We start from the raw sequence: 18,936 nt of genomic DNA, 5'->3' as shown, positions 1-18,936 counted from the left end.
TAGTATCAAGGATGTTCCCTAGTAAACCAAGTACCCCATCATGATTGACTCGAAGCCATGAATATGTAGCTACTTCCCCAGGTCAAATGTAACTAAGTTCACACCATTTCTAAAGGCACTTTACATATGCAACAAAACAGAAACCATAAATTAATTGCTTTCGCTCCTTCTCTCTGGGGTTGGAAACTTTGGGCAACCCTCCCAATTTACAGGGATAAAAACAACAACATGTACAAAAAGGTTAAAAAAAGAACAACCACTTCCACAGCACCTGTGACCTGGAGAGAGGGCTGGCTCAGGCGGAGGACCTACCACCATTGCAAGCAGCAGCCAGGTTTTGGTGCGTGTGTTGGCTTGCTTTTTGTTCACAGTCTACAGAAAAACACAAACCCAGCCAGCAGCAGACAACAGCAGTGCAGAACTCAGCCCCATTTGCCTAGAGAAAGCTGGCAATTAACTATTATTTCTACAAGTTGTATTAGTTAACACCGAAAAGCTCTTTCAAAAAGAAAAACCTTCTTCCTCTAGAGGCATTTTCTACATAACTTGTTGCCCAGACCCTATTTGCTTTGTAGATAACCCAGGGGAACTTAGTTGCCTCATTCATCAACTCAAAAAGATACAGATCTCTTTAGGAGTCTGACTAAAGGTAACACATGCACCAACGAAGGCCATGAGTCTGCGTGCATACAAGTATATACGTGAACTTCAAGGTTTTTACACTACAATAATGTTAATTCATGTTTCTTTTTATTAAGAGACCTCATTAAAAGCTAGCCTTCACAAAGTGGCGCTGCTCATGACCTCATCCAATACAGGAACAAGTTACTAAGCAACTAAGGATTAAATTCTCAATACATAAACGTGGTAGTAAGGAAGTCATTCTACACAGCTTTCGATTTTCTAAAGAGACCTACTCGCTTAAACTCACTTGCTGGAGATCAAGTTATGATAAATTAAACCTGTCCAGTTAAAAAAAAAAAACAAACCACACAACAGGAGACCCACCACACACAGGTACACCCCCGAGGTCTTAAATGCATGGATGGTATCCAAAACAGCTGTCACTGAACAGAAACACTGCCAAAGCAAAAGGGACCCGAACAATTCTTCAAAGGTTCCTTCCCTTTGCAGCTGCCAACATGATCAGTAAGTGGTAAAATCCAAACTTGGGTCAAGCAGAACTGCTATTTCAGCCTGACCTACATTTTTCCTAGTCGAATCAGACCGAGGAACAAGAGCCACACAGACATTTGGCAAGCCCCAGGTTTTATTACAGGTCAGTACATCGCAAAAAAGCACTGGTTCAGCCACACTCCAGAGCTCTGCCCGAATTGAAGCAATTTGGCACTTTTCCTCCAAACACCTTCTGTATTTAGGAAAGCCAACATTTCCGCTTAACCCTTTGCAGGCCATCAAGTACACAAATATACAGGCAGGAGCTCTGAAATAGTTTCCCCACTCTTGTACTCATTCCCTGGGTTTTAGCTAGCCGTTGTCAGAGACAGGTCACTAGGGTCAGACGTAAGAAGTGGCTCACAGAGTCTCGCTAACTTCAAAAAAGGATTTTTTTTTTTTTTTTTTTTTCTGTAAGTGATACATTGTCTGGTTCCTACTAGTGCTAAATCTGACGTAAGGAGTTCTCAAGTATACCTTCCCAGATCCATGTATGCATAGAGATCCCTGCGCATAAAATATCAGCAGTATTAGCCGTACCTCGGAAAGACCTGTCACTTAATAAACCTTTGACAACTTTCACATCTCGCTTTTGGACATGCCTTAGAACAAACGAGCCCAGTGAGCTACGAGTACATACCTGCTCCACACCCTTTGTGAAAGGCATCTTGACTCCTGAACCACCTTCCCTGTCTCCAGTATGCTCATTTTCCCAAGGCAGTTTGTTTTTTCCTTTACCCGCACTCAAGACTCTTCTTGGACTCACTCCTTGGTCGGCATACGCTCCGTGCGAGCTGGCGTTTTGCAGAGCATCATCCCTTGCGTGATACCCACAGTAACTGTGCGCGCTCTGAGTCCTGTTGCCCATCAGCAACCAGTCTGTATCTGCTCCGGGGGGTAAACAGGACCCCCTGTTAAGACCAGATGAAGGCAAGGGCACAGCGTACTCTACAAACCCTTGGTCTGCTAGCTTCGGCAAGGTCTTCCTGGCCAGCCTGGCCTGCACAGCGTGCATCACCCCATCCCCGTTGTCCTCAAGTTCCACGGCATCCACCGCCTTGAAGAGAGGGGCGGTGTTGCCCGGGCCCATGGAAGACGCCAGCACAGCAAACGCCTCCATGGCAGCATGCCGGACCCTGCGCTTGCTGTCCACCAGCGCTGGAGCCAGCCCGAACGCCAGCTTGGCCAAGTCCAGCTCCTCACTAGGGTAGGTGAGGAGAGCCACGATGCAGATGTTGACCACCTCCTCACGGACTTTGGAGTTCTTGTGCTGCAGATGCTCCTGCTGCAGCAGCAGACCCAGCACCGGCTGCGGACCCGCTGCCTTCATCAGCCGCAGGAACAGGCGGTTGTACTCCTGCCGGATGGCCAGCTTGTTGTCCCCCAGCACTTTAGCAGCGGCGGAGACCAGCGGCGCCAGGAAGGCCCGGACCTGGTCGCCCAGGCGCAGGGCCAGCAGATGTATCACCTCCAAGGCCCCCAGCACCACCTTGAAGTTGGAGTCGTCGAGAAGGGTGTAGAGGAAGCTGATGAGCCCCAGGAGGCTGGGGGCAGGTGCGGAGGCCACCGCGCCCCGGCTGGCACCTCCGACCACCCTCTTCAGCTCCTCCACGGCTTGCGTGCGGTTCCTGTAGTCCTCCTGGTCCAGCAGCCGAGCGTGCAGCTCGGGCGGCAGCAGCCCGAACTTCAGGCCGGCGCCGCCGGGCTGGGCGGGGGGCGGCGGCCCCGTTCCCTCGCCGACCAGCCGGCCCTCCAGCAGCCGCTGCCGGCCGGCGGCTGGGAACGGCTCGGCGCCGGGCTCCTCCTCCTCCCGCTGCCAGGCCAGGCTGCGGCAGAGCTCACCCAGGCCGCGGCGGGCGGCGGGCGGCGGCGTGAGGGCGCGCAGGGAGGCGGCGGCGGGCGGGCGCGGGGGGCGGCCGGGCCCGCGGCGCCGCCCGGGCAGGGCCTCTCCGCGCAGCGCCGGCCGCGGCCCCCACGGCAGCTCGGCGGCGGCCTCTGCCTCGCCCGCCGGCTGCGCCATGGCGCGGGGGGGCGGCGGCAGCGCCAGGGCGGCGGCCATGGGCAAGGCCGCGCGGCACAACACCGCCGTCGCCAGGGGCCGGCCCGTACCGCGCCTGCGCGGCGCCGCCCACGGCGCGGCGGGCGGGGGGGGGCCGGCACCCGGCAGACCCTTGGCCAGGCCGGCGCACGCCTCGCCGCCCGCCCCGCGGATAGCGGCTGCGCAGCGGCAGAAGGCGAGAGGCGCGGGGCGGGGGCGGGCGAGGCCGGGGCCGCGCCGCCGGGCGCCGGTGAAGCGGAACGGCCGCCCCCGCCGCGGGGCGCGGGGAGTGGCACCGCCCGCGCCCGCGGGGTTGTGGGTGCGCGGCGCTTCCCCGCCGCTGATTGGGAGCGGGCGCGGGGCGGCGGCGCCCGGAAGTGACGCGCGCGGCTGCCGGGCGCTGCCGTAGGAGCGGAGCGGAGCGGAGCGAGGTGGCGGCTACCGCGGGCCGGGCCTGCCGCGGCCTGCGCACCCCCGCCCGCAGGTGAGCCCCGCCCCGCCGCGCCCCGCCGCGCCCCGCCGCGCAGCGGCTCTGCCCGGTGCCCGTAGCGTTGCCGCGCCCGTTTGCAGCGCGGCGGGGACGGCTGTTCGGTGTGGGGAGTGCGGGCGGGAGGGAGGGAGCGGCGCCGAGCTGTGGGGTGGGGGTGCCCGCCCCGGGACGACGCGGGTGTGAGCGGCGCGGTGGCGGCTCCGTGCCGGCGGCCCCGGCGCCACCGGCGGGGTGAGCGGTGCCCGGTGGCGGCGTGTCCCCGTCCCACGGGGTGCCCAGAGGCCGGCAGCGGAGCGGGTGCCTGGCCGCCGCCCGGCGCCGCTCTGCCCCGTGAGACGGGCTGGGGCGGGAGCTTGAGCGCGGGTCCCGGGGCGGCGGCGTGCGGAGCGAGCAGTTTCATAAGCGACGGAGTTGGTGCTTGCAGGTTATCGCCGGGGCGGCCTCTGCGGGCGGGGGCCGGCGGGTGTCGGGCGCGCAGAGCCGGGGTTGGCTCGGCTGGCCCGCGCGGCTTGCGCTTAGCGAGACACGACACCGGGCCAGGCGCGCACCGGCTGCGACCGTTCCGTGGCCTAAATAAGGAACTGGCGAGCACTTAAACACTGCCTTGAAACAGCGAAGTGCCCAGAGCTCTTCCTGCTGCTTTCACATAAAAAGACGACGCTGTGCTCTGCATCGCTTACTGGGCGTCGTGGCACACCGTGCGTTTTGGAAGAGTAGTTCTTCAGTCAGCGAGCTTAGGTATTTACATTTCTGGTTAACCTTTTTATGTCCAATAACTCCTTCCCTGCTATTCGAGATAAGTTTTACCTACAGACTGTGAAAAGGATCTGATAGCCCAGAGCCCAGGGGCAACCATTTGATTTGTGCTGGGAGCACAAATTGTTGGACTAGCGTACGTTCTTCAGGCCTGGTTAATGTTCCAGCTTCTGCTTTCTTGCTCACCACTAAGATAAATACATGCGAATATGCGGTGTGGGCGAGCATTGCCATGCAGGAGGTATGCGAGATACAACAGCAGGCATCTCTACCAACTCGGTACAAAAAGTTTTATTTCTGCGGAATAACTTAAATGTAGTTATTTATGACTGGTTTTACAGGTTTTGCATTTGAACTGTAACGATTCCTTTTTTCTTCCATGTGGTGTTACCTTGTGTTTTATGATTTCTGTATATATGTACAACCGAGTCACAAACTGAGCGCAAACACAAAAGGAAAAGAAAGTGTTTTAGCTGCTGAAGTGTTTTAGAAAAGAAAGTGTTTTAGCTCTTCCCCCCACCCATATAATCTGTGGTGCAAAACTGTTGTTATATGGAAAATGTTGTTTTATGGAATCTTGCCTTTTGCAGATATGCTTAAAATACTTTCTTTTAGATACCTTTTTTTTTTTTTTCCCAGTACAGGGTTTTAATAGGAGAGGGATGAGCACACTTATCTTTTAATGGGTAAGAGGTTTTCTATCCCCAGCTGTAAGCCTTCACTTCTCTGTCAGTGCTATTATGTTCTGTATGTAAATGTTGGCAACTAATTTTATTCTTTCAGATTTAGCACTTTGTAAGTAGGCTCACTGCAAATTAGATGTCAGTTAAGGAGCTGTAAAAATTATGAACTTCTTAATAATAAGATAAAAGAAGCGAGATCTTGAAGTTTGTGTAGTCATTTAGCAAATCAGAATTAAATCAGCTTTTCAGTTCAGAAGTTAGATGGTTGCAGTGTTCTCCGCAGAACAATAGTTATATTTCCTCGTGGTCCAGGATCCTGACACGTTCATACCTTCCACCCTCTCACCAGTATAATAATTCAGTCTGAATAAAGAACTGCAGAACTCCTTCTCCGACAGGTAGTGGTGGGCAGCACCGTTTGAATTTTAATGATACTGAAATTAGAGCAGGTATCACAGTGCCTTCAAGTGTCACGATGCAAAACTTTTTGGAAGAAGCGTTTGGGGGTTTTGTGGAGGCGTACGTAGGAAGGAGGATCCTCCTCTGCCCTCACTAGTGATGTTGGGGAGCGTGGGTAGCTGCCGGTGCCGTGAGGACGTGGAAGTTGCGATAGATACCGGGATGCTCAGCCTGTCCGCCTGGGACCCGCTCCCTTGCTCGCCCCGGGAAGCACCTCGCCAGCCCCCTCCGCCCCTCGCCTCGTGATGCTGGAGGCAGGCCTAGCCTTCCCGGGTCTGATCCCTCCGGAGGGCGAGGGCACGTCCACTGGGATTTTCTCTCGCGGTGGAAGCCGCTCGGTGAGGTGAGGCAAGGATCTCCCCCTCTCCTGTGCTCCTCTGCCCGCGAGTACAGTACCCTCTGCTCCAGCACCCCTTCTCCCGCAGCCCAGGGCCCCGCTGGCCCTGTGGGCCTTTTTTGCCTCTTTGTGCAGAGGGAGGAACTCTTCTGTTCCGGGCGAGGAAGGGGGAACAGAGAGCTGGTCCCCGTGACTGGCAGGGCCCTGCCCGCAGCACTGGTCGGAGGGGAAGCACTGCAGGGCTTGCCTGCACCGCAGTAGCACGAACTAGGCTGCAAGGCGAGTAGCAGAAAGTAGTTTAAGAACTTTTAAAACTTCATCTTAAATAAGCCAGTTCTATTCTTTATTTATCTCTATTTATTTTTATTTCAGTCACTGTTCCATTCTCTCAGATATCTGATGTAGAATCCTATCATGTATTCAACGCTTCAGATAATATTCATTTTACTCCAGAACAAAAAAAAAAAAAAAAAGGTGGTGGTGGGGTTTTTTTTTTAAGTCAAAGATTAATATAGCATACACTATTAATAAACATCTGATTGTCCTCAAGTTAACTTGCATGAAAAAGCAAATTGGAAAGTAATAAACCTAATTAAGATAAAAGCAAAAATGGAAAAAATATTTTTTAAATGTTATGTATGGCATGTCTAAGTAACATGAGTAATGAAGCTGCTGAAATGAAGCCCTGAGTAATGCGTTAAAAATTCTGTTTGTCACAGATGGACCAGTCGTCTCCAACCTACGTGCTTGCCAACTTAACCCACTTGCATTCTGAACAGCTTCTGCAAGGCTTGAACCTCCTTCGCCAACATCACGAGCTCTGTGACATTATCCTTAGAGTTGGCGATGTCAAGATCCATGCCCACAAAGTGGTGCTTGCCAGCATCAGTCCATACTTCAAAGCCATGTTCACTGGGAACCTTTCTGAGAAGGAGAACTCGGAGGTGGAGTTCCAGTGCATTGATGAGGCAGCCCTGCAGGCCATCGTGGAGTATGCCTACACGGGAACCGTCTTCATCTCACAGGACACTGTAGAGTCGCTTCTTCCAGCTGCGAATCTTCTCCAGATCAAACTGGTAGTGAAGGAGTGTTGTGCGTTTCTTGAAAGCCAGCTCGATCCCGGCAATTGCATCGGGATTTCTCGTTTTGCAGAGACCTACGGCTGCCATGACCTCTACTTGGCTGCTAACAAGTACATTTGTCAGAACTTTGAAGATGTTTGTCAGACGGAAGAATTTTTTGAGCTTACGCATTCTGAATTGGATGAAATTGTTTCCAATGACTGCTTGAATGTTGTGACAGAAGAAACCGTTTTTTATGCGCTCGAGTCCTGGATCAAGTACGATGTGCAGGAGCGACAGAAGTACTTAGCACAGCTGCTCCATTGCGTTCGGTTGCCGCTGCTGAGCGTTAAGTTTCTTACGAGGTTGTATGAAGCAAACCATCTCATTCGTGATGACCATACTTGTAAACATCTGCTAAATGAGGCCCTAAAATACCACTTTATGCCTGAACACAGACTTTCCCACCAGACCATGTTGATGACACGGCCTCGCTGTGCTCCTAAAGTTCTTTGTGCTGTAGGAGGAAAAGCCGGACTGTTTGCGTGTTTGGAAAGGTAAGTAATAGTGAGGTTGTTGCAGCGCTTGCGTGGTGTGATGTTCATGCATGTTTATCGCCCTGGGTCAGGATTAAGGCAATCATCGAAGAGCTGTGGTTTGCAGGACTGTAGTTACTGCTTTCCTTCGTAAGATCTCTTAAGTAGATTTTTCTTGAGCAAGGAGGAGCACTGAATTCAAAAAGCCCTTTTATTTCATGAGTAATCTTCAACGTTATGAGGTTTTGTTTGTGCCAACACAAATAGCTATAAAATCTTACCTTTTTAATTCTGTTGATTGAGAATTTGGTTAATAAAAGTTTGTATGGTACTTCTTTATCCTTTCAGGTCTTTTCATTTTACATCATTTTTCCCCGATCTATTATTATCCCAGACAATCAAATCATAAAATGTAACCTAATATATGACCAATATGCTTCCCGATAATTCAAAAGTCCTTGGAATTAAAATAGACTTAATCAGAGAAAAGCGAAGAGGTAATTCTTAGCAATGTCACGTTCTTGATCGTAATGTAATCGTGACTTTAACCTCTGCTGCCGAGTAGGTATCCATATCCGTGCTGGCAGAAACAGGTAAGTGCCCATCTTTGTTTACCTGGTTTTCAAAATGAGCCTTCTCTTCAGTTGCCCGAGTAGTTTGTTACATCCCTGAGGCTAATCATGTGAGAAAAAAGAATGTAATGGAGAGAAAAATAGCTTTCTTCCCCACACTGGTATGGTTGGATTAACATTATATTAACATTTCCAGAAATGGTAATTAAACTATGTGTGGGTCTGCATATATATGCGTACTTACGCATACACATATAGTGCTTTGAGTTGAGCGTACCCTTATCAACGCAGTAAAAATGTTTTCTGTGTTAAGGCAGACTACCCGAACTGGTTCCACAGCTGAATTCTGGGATAATATTTTACTCTGAGATACTCTTTTCTGTGACGCTTCCATGGTTGCATGTATATACATACACTTAAAAACCTGGGAAGAGCTGTATGTTCTTTTTCCCTGTGTTTAGAGATGTTGTCAAAGCTATTTAAAGTTAACTTTCCCAATACCGGGGATCAATAGTAGACTGGATGTTGGGACTGGGAATTTATACGTTTTAAAAAATAGAGGGGGTTTTGTGCTTCATAAGAAATCTGTTTGAGTGAATAAAGTTGTCCTCTGATATCCTTCAGCTCTGTTTCTTTCACAGCTTCTTTAATTGTAACAATATTACATACCAATGTAGTTTGGATTATTTTGATTTTTTTTTTTAAACAAAAATACTCTTTACTACTATTAACCATGTTTTAATGCTTACAAAAATTTGCTCTTCCTTAATTTAGTATTCATATTCATTTTTCCTAAACTGTTGTTTCATTTAATACTTAAGTTTAAACAATTGCTCGACAGACAAAAAAAAAAAGTCACAGATCGATTAAACAAATAATTCCTAATACAATTAAAATTGTGAAGTAGGATACCTTAATTCCACTATTCTCGTCTTACTTTTTGTACTTGCAGGAAGGCTGTTTTTTTCACTGACAGTTAGCTGCTGCTTCATAATAACAAAATTACTTAGAAAATATTTGGTACTGCTCTTTTCTACCTGGGCCGCTGCTGTCAGTGCCAGCCTGGTGTTCCAGCAGTCCCCGCTTCTGGGTTCTCAGTCAGTGGCTCTCAGCTCTCCAGTGGCTTCATTTTCTTGTATGTTTTTTGAAGAGATCGTATTTCTTGTCTACTAGATATTCTTTTAAATCATTTAAGTGATTTGTTACCTAAACTATCTAGGTAGATTGACTAGACTTTATACGTGGTAGTCCAGACCCACCATATTTTAACACTGAGTATAATTAAAAGAAAATGCAAATAAGCAGTATTTTGAAAACAGATTTTTCAAATTAGTTTGTTCTACTTTGACATTTTGTTTAAATTATACAGTGCATGTAAAAAATGTATTTCTAAAACTACAAATTGCACTTTCTAAATGTATGTTTGTATGTGTATATATAGACATGTGCTTCCCCCTCTCTAATTCTCCTTTTCTCTCTCCCATCTCTGTGGCTGTTCTGACTTTTGTTTCAGTTTACCCGTCTTATCCCTGTGGTTTGTATTTTTAGCTTACCCCGACCACAGCCTACCTCCAAAAGCTGCTGTGGCCTCAGCAGTGTATCGTCTTCCCTCGCGTTGTCCGTGATGCTCTCCTGCCTCCTCCGTGGGCTGCCTGGTTTGTACTTTCAAAATTCATCATTTCAGGTCTCGGACTTGGTGCCGTGGCTGCTCGCTCTGTTGCTGCATCGCACTGTACGCTGTGAGGCCCTGGGTTTTTCACTCCTTAGAACAGTAAACAGCGTTTGATTTTAGCTTACGTTTGGGTTTTGGAAGAAACAGCAAACATCAGATGGGACATAGGAAATAATCTTAAGACTGTGTTCCTTGATGCTCATTTGCACTTCACAGAGCTTCACAAAGCTAGGTTTGCTCACATAATCTTTGTTTTTCTGTTTCAGCGTTGAAATGTATTTTCCCCAGAATGACTCCTGGATAGGCCTGGCACCTCTTAGCATTCCCCGCTATGAATTTGGAATATGTGTCCTAGACCAGAAAATATATGTGGTAGGAGGGATCGCAACCCACGTGTGTCAAGGCATCAGTTACCGAAAGCATGAGAATTCAGTGGAGTGCTGGGACCCCGATACGAACACTTGGACATCTCTTGAGAGGATGTTTGAGAGCCGGAGTACTCTGGGAGTGGTAGTGCTGGCGGGAGAGCTCTACGCCTTGGGTGGCTACGATGGGCAGTCTTATTTACGAACTGTGGAGAAATACATTCCTAAAGTGAAGGAATGGCAGCTAGTGGCCCCAATGAACAAAACAAGAAGTTGTTTTGCTGCTGCTGTCTTGGACGGAATGATATACGCCATTGGCGGTTATGGTCCTGCCCACATGAACAGGTACGTGCCGTTGATGTGTGTAGCTCGATGTCATAAGCTGGAAATCAGCAAAACTCACTGTTAAGCTTGTGTTCGGCAGCCAATTAAAAATTATTCTAAGATAGATCGGTAATCCACAGTGGGCCTCATTAATCTTTGTTCTGCAGTATCAGCCTGGTAATTCAACTGGGAAATCTTTATTTTAACTTATCTTATCAGAGCTGGTTTGGTTTTGGTTTGTTGTTTTGGTTTTGTTTTTTTTTTTAAATCCTTAAGAAGGGAAAATGGTAAAGGCAAAGACATATATGCATGTTACTAAGCAAGGTGGTGCAAGACGCCTGACCTTGTAGACACCCAAGCTGGTTAACTCGGCAGGTCAGTATTGTGTGAGCTCATTTGCTGAGGCCCCAAGGCAGTGTGCTGGTACCTGTGTCATGGTGCTGCATCTCGGGTCCTGAGCTCTCGGGAGAGGCTTGCTGAGCGCTGCGCCAGTGCTGTGTAAAGCCTTGTACCTCAAGCCTGCAAAATATTAGGATGCGTGGTTAACCTTAACGTTTAAAACACTGATTTGAAATGAATAGGATTTTTCACGTGCTTAATATACACAAAATAAATATATACCTCAGATAGATAGAATCTTAAAGTAGTCTTAACGATAATAATGAAGTTCAGGATGGTGGTTACTGGTCTGGCTCCTGGGTAGAAGCAGGCTTCCTTCAGGCCTTACGTTCACAAGGAGGTTTCCCAGTACCAGCGTGCTCTTTAATTGTTCTGTTCCACATCGCTCTCTAAGGATGGACAGGCATTTAGTTATGCAAAGAAATCATTTGTACTCTTTTCTTCATTAAAATGGGAACAGATCAGCTGTTTGTCCCTCCAGGAAGCAAATTAATAAACTACACCTCTAAATAGCTGAATGAAGAATGAAAGTGAAAATCTTGCTTACAGGAAGGGATGCATTGATTGTTTAACAGTGTAGTATAATAACATCGCACTAGTCACTAATTGTGCTTACTTTTTCTACTTGATACATTTTTATATAAAACAGTTTGTGAAGCAAAGGATTGGTTTCCAAATAGGAAAGTATAGCTAAGTCGTTTTCATTTGGAAAATGCAAACAATTTTTTAAATTACTGAAATACAAACCAGCAATAAGTTAAACTGTTTGGTATGGTTGTGACAGGATTTTATGAAACTTAATGTGACATTATTCTAATTTCTTATATTTTACATTATGAACTGTAATAGCAGTTGAAATACTTAATAGACAAGCAAGCCATCTCTAAAAGTTTTCTCTTGACGCTAGGATTTCTTCCCATGGGAACCTGACCCGGAATGATTAAGCTGCGCTGTTGCCCTGTGTGGTCGCTCTTAGCTCCGTGCCGTCTCTGTACCACGCAGAACTGTCAGCTTTAGTAGTCGATGCAGCAAAGCGAAGGCAGTAGCAGAGCAGAGCGGGCGTACCAGGAGTTACTGTGGGAGCTCTGGGTGCTCCCGCCGCTGCAGCCTTGGGGCACAGACCGTAAAAAAAGGGAAGATAATCAAGGCCTTGCTCTTGCCAGAAGTGATTCCCAAAAGGTGAACGCTCAGTGTGCACGTAGGCCTTTGAAAGGTGAACTCGGTAACCTCCTTTTGGGAAACACAAGGCTTATCGCTGGAGTAACAGGAAATGTCTGTATCAAGCTGGTACCGTTAAAGGCAAAGCTCTTAACAACATTAAAATTCTGCAGTAGCCTCGCTCCTTGTGCCACATCTGTCTTCCTCAGTCAGAAGGGGATTGCCAGCAGCCCCTGTAGAGTTATTAGAATCTGATATTTCATTATTTGCCTTCCTAAATTTAATTTACTTTTTATTGAATAATTTTGGTTTTGTTGATTATTCAAGGGTGCGAGTAATATGCCATGCCATACAGTCACTAGCCTCATACAGGCTCTAGCGCTGGAAGAAAGCTGGCTGCTGTGGAATTAAGCACCTTTTCTCCAACTCTGTAGTGCTTCTGATTTTCTCTTCCCCTCTTTTCTGCCCCCTCGTGCTACTGAAGCTGCACTTTGGACAGGGAATGGCTGCGTGCCATGAGTGCGTTAATGACTCTGACCATCTGTACAGCTCCAGTGATTAAAAAAAATAATAATGATGATAATTCATTTCCATTTTATTCTGAAGGCCTCTTCTATGCTTAGCAACCTCTTTACTGCTTTTCCTGAAGGATATGCTCTCCACATTTTTTTTTCCTCTGTTATTTTCAGGCAAGCCTCAAGGAAGTTTTTGATTTGATGTGTTACCCAAATAGATACACTTCAGATCTGCATTGTGTTCAGTTTTTCATGAGTTGCTTTTTTTATAAATAGCGGCAGTCATCCTTGAAAGAGCTTTCGCTTCCGAGGCCAGCTTTGAAAAATCTTGCTTTGTTTCAATCTGTGACCTGAAGATCCAGGGTAGTGGCGTGAGGACATCGGAGGAGCGGCTGAACTGCAGCCGCTGTGTCAGGGTGAAATGTGTTAAATCTGCTTTTTGGCAACGCTCTGTTGAGACCCTCCTGCTGCTTTGTGTTGTCGAAGGACCCTAGGACGTGACTGATGCTTCTGAGGTGATAACACTGGCTTCAGTTTCTTGCGTGCCACCATTGGTAGCACAAAGCAAGCACGCCGCAGAATTTTCCATCAGCCCCAGCTCTCTGTGTTGCGTTATTCCTGTGTGTGGTAACATCGGTTGGCAGAACTAGATGTACCTCTGACAAATGCAGATTTCTTGTGGAGTGAAATTCAAATGTCACTAAAATCCAAGCCTCACAAGTTGTTTGTTTGTATCCGCAGCATGGAGCGTTACGATCCAAGTAAAAACTCGTGGGAGACAGTCGCTTCAATGGCTGATAAACGAATAAACTTTGGTGTCGGTGTCATGCTGGGCTTCATTTTTGTAGTAGGTGGGCACAATGGTGTGTCTCACTTATCGAGCATCGAGAGATACGATCCTCATCAAAACCAGTGGACTGTGTGTCGACCCATGAAGGAACCCAGAACAGGTAGGGACGTACAAAACTCTCAGCGGTTAACTCCGATGTCCTTTCAGAAATAAACTGCCGTCTGACCCGATAGAGGCTGCAGTAAAGTTGCAGTGACCTGTCTACAGAGCATTGCACTTCATCTATGAATGAAGATCACTTAATCAGCTCTGTGAAAGAATATTTATTTCTCTATTTTTAATTACAGTCAGTTTATTAATACTGAGCTGTAACAAAAATAATAAGAAGTAATATTTCTACTCTACCTTCTTTTTTTCATTGATTTTTGAGTGAATTTCAGCAATTCTGTGGTTACTGTTCTATTGTATTTTATTTTACGTTGAGACTCAGTAGTGCATCCTCTCTTCTGTCTCCCTGACAAGGAGTATTGGGGCAGAAGAGCGTTGCTTTGTCATAGGAAAGGGTGCGAGAACAGTAAAAAAGGAGTGTAAGACCTGAGCAGAGAGGGACTCTTCATTTACACCCATTTTCTTTAAAGACAGCCCAAAGGAGCAGAGGCTGTGAGAACTTGTCCGTTCAGCCTTCGGGGGGGGGGGGGGTAGTGGTTCCAATTGGGAACAAAAACGCTACTTATTTCCACACTTGGCGATCGTGCAATCTTTTTTTTTTTTTTCTTTCCAATAGGAGTTGGTGCAGCTGTAATCGATAACTACCTTTATGTAGTTGGAGGTCATTCAGGGTCCTCCTATCTGAACACTGTACAGAAATACGATCCCATCTCGGATACCTGGCTGGACTCTGCTGGGATGATGTACTGTCGATGCAATTTTGGTTTGACTGCACTTTGATGAACAGCAGGACTTTACGGACCGGACGCAAAGGTGGAGCTTAATCTGCTTGAAAATAAACCCTGCTGGTGGAGACCATAAGCTGCGTTTTCTGAAGCTGGGAAGTTGGAGGAATGTGGTGAAGCTGGGATTGAAATGAGGAAGGATTTGTTTTCTTCCGGTAACTGGCCTTCGTTACTCTAGTGACACGGGCAGAAGGGATGGAAAGCTTATTACCAGCTGGGTTTAGATAGCATCCTGTTAATGGCAGTGAATTTTAGAGAGTACTGTACATGCCTGGGATATGATTAGAAAACTTACTGTGTATCTAACCCGTTCACTTTCTAGAGCTTTCCTCTCTTCCTCCTGCCTACTATGAAATATGAAGTTTACTGTGCTTGGGGCGAGAGGTGTGTGAATGTGCTGTGTGACTGGACTGTTTGCTGGTAGTTGTCTGGTTGTGTCTTCATATTAAGAAAACACCAGTGCTTCATAATTTTTTTTATGAACAGTAACTAAAGGGCTGCCTTGTTTCTGTATCTCAAGGTTTGTAAATAATAAATGCCATAGTATGTTGCCTGTACACTCTCCTTTGTCACCCGCTTACTGGTAGGAGGGCCAGGATGGTAATTAGTAACTACTGCAAGAAACTATAAGGCAAATTTATTGCCTCTTAATGACATTTTTGGGTCTGCTGAAGAGAAATCGCGTTAACTTTCCCTTTTTTTTGTGGGTAAATGAGTGCTAGATTAAATCTTGCTAGTCTGCTGTGTGTTTTCAACTGTAATGCAAGGAAAAATTACAACAGTCATGCATCGGAAGATGCCACAGCAGCATTCATAGAGTGATATAAAATAAATACTCAAAAACGGATCCGTCCCGTCCTTCTCCCAAGTGCACCTGTGTCCATATTCCGTATAACTTCCTTTTTTTAAAAGAATGTATGATTGCTTTCTCAGAGTGTTCAGATACAAAAATGGTGCTAAATGTAGGACTTAACGGTAAGGCTGTTACTGATTTTAGTGCAGTATGCATAAAGCATGATTGTTTTGATTGTTCTAGTATTTTTGTTTCTTACTTGCTTGATACATTCGTGCCTATGAAAACTGTCAAGAATAACACAGTGTACCGAATGAGCTCTATGTTTGTTACTTTTTTTTTTTTTTTTCCCAGAAGATCTGTGTTTATTGTTCCTATTCCCAAAATACAAGCATAGGGAGCGAATGGTGAGATCCCAGCTCGGGTTCTCCAGACGGTCTCGCCTTTAGCACCAGTTGCAGCGCGTGAAAAGCGCGGGGCACAGTGGCTGATCCCGGGCGCGTGTCCTGCGGAACGGAGTACGGGCGGTCGGCTCCTGGGACTCACCAGTCTCGAGAGATAGATACGACTTTATGATAGCCCTAAGCTTAGTGAAAATTTGGGCAGATAAATAGAAAGCGATGCTGTGGGTTATAACCATTATTTAAAATAGATGACTGAATAAATATCAAGTTTAGCTAATGTAGAATGTTTTGGTTTGTCTTCTGATTTTTAACTAGGAATCATGGTTATCTTGAATTCCTGTTTTGATGTCTGTCTACGTATTGCCAGGCCTGGTACTGAAGAGTTTTTCTGCCTCCAGAGTTATCTTCCCCTTGTTTTAACATGTTAAATTAATGTTTGTTTCCCCTTGTTTTTCAAGCCCATATAGTATTATTTTTGAAGGTGCAATAATATTTGAAATAGTTGCTTTAAAAGCCATTTCTTTCTGAGTACGCTAAGTGGAGGGTTTTGAGTAGACTTGATTTATTCTAAGTTCCTGCAAAGCTGGTTGCAGCCGGGCAAACAGCGGTGTTCCTTGTTCTTCCATACGCTAGCATTCAGAGTTCAAACAGCCGAGGAGACGAGGGCGTTTTCACCATAAAACATTGTTCATAGATACCGGCTGTTTGCACAAATTGTAAAATCCTGCACATATTCTTCAAATTTGCTAGAATTAAGCAGGACTTTAAAAGCAAATAAAATTAACAATTTTAGCGTTTTCAATGCCGTTTATTTGACCCACTAAGGATTCTAGTTATATAGCAATAATAGCGTAATTTGATTATTCCAGTGAATCCGTTGCTCGGACAGGAGCAGCGGCGTGGTTGGCGGCTGCCGGTCCGCGTGTGGGGAGGAGGAGGAAGGGCAGCAGGTCTGGGGACCGCGGGAGACGTTTCAGCCCGCGGCGCAGGTTGCCTTCTCCTCCTGTTCGGGTACGGGCACAAGCTGAATGCTTCCACGGGCTGTTTTACTTCTCAGGCTGTTTCACAGAGATGCCAGTGATTGTTAGATTTTCCAATATACACCAGAGACAAAGATGATTAACAGACTAATATTAAAATGAGAAAAATTCCTTACTTAAAAGAATTTTATGCCTTTTATTGATAGGAGGCTTTCCACGCAGTTCGGTGTATGCCGTACCTTTTAGGTTCTACGGTAGGATTCCGTGAATGAAGATGCTCATACACGTGTTCTGGTTGGAAGTATTCGTAAACACTGCTCTCGGTTAGTAGAAAGCGGTGCAAGGTATAGAAATCGTTTTGACTTCATCAGAACAAAAAATTCCATAGGTTGGGGTGGTGTCGGTGCCTATTCAATATTTATATAAACATCTTTCATTTATGGAAGTCAAAGTGCTTAAAATTGCAAAATGTTTTACTGTCTTACCTAGGCAGTGGCAATGTTAAATTAAGCTGTAGAGGTTGACCCATATTGTGTAATGCGGTACTGCTAAATTTCAGATAGCAACATAAGCAATTTTTTAGTATGCAGGCTTGGTATGAAGGATGGGAAAAATGCCTAACACGCTGCTGTTATTCGATGAACTGTTTAGCTAGAAATGGATCGAACAGTGTATCAACCTAAGGATCCTGTCACCTAAAATCATGCCAACTTCATTTTCTGTTCGGGTGCTCCTTGTCCTGTTCACTGAAGTGCTTGGTTATAGGAAGATCAGACACAACAATCAGATTAAATCTGCATTTAAAGAACAATACTCTCATTGTGATGTCTGTCTTGCAGTTTAAAAATTAAGGACCTTCAAATAAGATGTCATACAACTATAAATTATCATCCAGTTCTATTTCTTAATCGCTCAAAATTATCTGTAAAGCACTTTAAAATGCGTATGAGTTTTATACGTGTACATACAGTTCCTGAATTTCTGCCTTTTTTTTTTTTTTTTTAAAGCTATTCATCTGTAAGCTGCTTGACAGTCTCTCCTCCTAGGAATGCTTTTCTTTCAGAAAGTCTAGGTGGAATTTCTAGAGGGGCAGATGTGTCCAGTACGCGTTACACAGAGTTAACTGTGTCTGGGAGGTAGTGTGTTACTTTTGTGAATTTGCCATCTGTAAGTCCCCATTCACTACATGAAACAATGCAAAATGTCCAAACTTGCCTTAAATTCTTGATATTTAACTGAAACGCAAAGAACTGGATGATAATTCCTATTTTTTTGCCTTATGCGCTGTGCTGTATTTTAAACCCAAGGATAACTATAATTTTTAGCAGGATTTAATAATTGTACAGAGAATACCAAATTGTACTCGGACTTGACCAGAGTGCTTTGGTTGGGAGTATAAAATGATATATGTAGTTTTGTGTACGTAGAGCGTTTTTATGTGTACATCTTTTTTAGCAGCACTGTTCTGGTTTTGTTATTGTTTACAAAAGCGGCATTTGAGTTCAACAGGAACATAACTGTAACCTGCATTCTCGGTCTTTACTAGCGTTCTCAACGTGTTTGCGCTTGTGATAATGCTCTGTAAGTATTGTTGTAACTATTTCATTAAATGTGAAACAGTTTAGTAAATAAACCTGGGGAAAAACTCAGTGTTACACTTCGGTTGGGTGGCGGATATCAATACGCTGTAGCTTTAGCCTTGGAAGGCAGCAGCGTCTCCGTGGCTGTCCCTCGGAGGCGGCGGTACCTCCGCCCCGCGCCGCGGCGGCTCCAGCTGCCGGGGTGCTGGGAGACCCTGGCCCCCGCAGCCCCGCTGCAGGGTCTCTGCCTCGCTGGTGTTAGAAGCCCCTGTGGAAGAGGATTTTAGTGCGTGGCTTCCTATTTTCCATCTGTCCCCGTAGCCGTCTGCCCGATGAATCCGTAACCGTCGCAGGAGCCCCGACCCGCCTGTTCCTGCTCGCAAAAGCTCCCGTACAAACCGTTCTCTCCCGGTGCGGACCCAGCGTCGCTGAGCGACTGCGGAAGGAGGGTCTGCTCAGGGCCAACGGCGTCGCAGCTAAATCATTTCAGTTTACTGTTAGACAGCTCTTCACAGCCGTGGTTGAGGTGGTGGTTTCACTTTGGGCGGTGGTTTACATGAAGGAACGACCGGCGCCCCTCTCTTTGCGTTAGTGAAATGGAAATTTAAGACTTGGCAGTTGTGCGGTGAAATCTATTTTTTTGCCGGTTTCTTCTAAATCCAGGCAGAAATGGTTATTTTTTCACGTAGTTGAGAGCTTTCTTGCCCAAGGCCTGAGTTCAGCTCTGGGCTCTGCTGCAGGAGGTGCCGCTCGCCGCTGGCACGGGCGGGTGCTCAGCAGTGCTGTCCGTAAGACGTGCGCAGTCGTGTCGCCTGCCAACGCCAGCTGGAAAACGCTGCCGTGTGTAGTCTTAGTCATGCCGGAGCTGGCACAAAAGGAAAATACTCAAGTGATT

At 46.6% G+C, this 18,936-nt stretch overlaps 2 protein-coding genes across 9 annotated transcripts in view; one reads left to right on the top strand and one right to left on the bottom strand.

Annotated features, from left to right (window-relative positions):
* TOGARAM1 (TOG array regulator of axonemal microtubules 1) overlaps positions 1-4,688 on the bottom strand; it is a gene marked incomplete at its 5' end in the record, with an annotated part of 46,423 nt that extends 41,735 nt beyond the window's left edge. Inside the window, 2 exons of the mRNA XM_082318838.1 lie at positions 1,817-3,393; positions 4,601-4,688. Coding sequence (XP_082174964.1) covers positions 1,817-3,393; positions 4,601-4,688 — 1,665 coding nt within the window. The remainder of the gene's footprint in view (positions 1-1,816; positions 3,394-4,600) is intronic.
* On the top strand, positions 3,604-18,088 carry KLHL28 (kelch like family member 28). Of its 8 annotated transcripts, none has more exons than XR_014228917.1 (6): positions 3,604-3,698; positions 6,659-7,557; positions 10,047-10,490; positions 13,283-13,491; positions 14,116-14,439; positions 15,432-18,086. XR_014228917.1 is itself a non-coding variant. In XM_082318593.1 (6 exons), exons 3-6 carry the CDS (start codon positions 6,659-6,661, stop codon positions 14,277-14,279), a joined length of 1,716 nt encoding a protein of 571 aa, XP_082174719.1. In that variant the 5' UTR covers positions 3,965-4,442; positions 5,100-5,146; the 3' UTR covers positions 14,280-18,088. The 8 variants fall into 8 exon arrangements, 5 of the variants coding, with proteins under 5 accessions (XP_082174715.1, XP_082174719.1, XP_082174716.1 ...); XM_082318593.1 differs by lacking the exon at positions 3,604-3,698 and adding exons at positions 3,965-4,442; positions 5,100-5,146 and having other exon boundaries at positions 14,116-18,088; XM_082318592.1 differs by lacking the exon at positions 3,604-3,698 and adding exons at positions 5,178-5,945; positions 6,028-6,218 and having other exon boundaries at positions 14,116-18,088.
* The last annotated feature ends 848 nt before the right edge of the window (positions 18,089-18,936 follow it).

The sequence above is a fragment of the Platalea leucorodia genome (assembly GCF_965183815.1).
Source record: "Platalea leucorodia genome assembly, chromosome: 7".
Classification (NCBI taxonomy): domain Eukaryota; kingdom Metazoa; phylum Chordata; class Aves; order Pelecaniformes; family Threskiornithidae; genus Platalea; species Platalea leucorodia.
The sequence above is the reverse complement of the archived record's forward strand: the minus strand, read 5'-3'. Positions and strand labels throughout refer to the sequence as shown.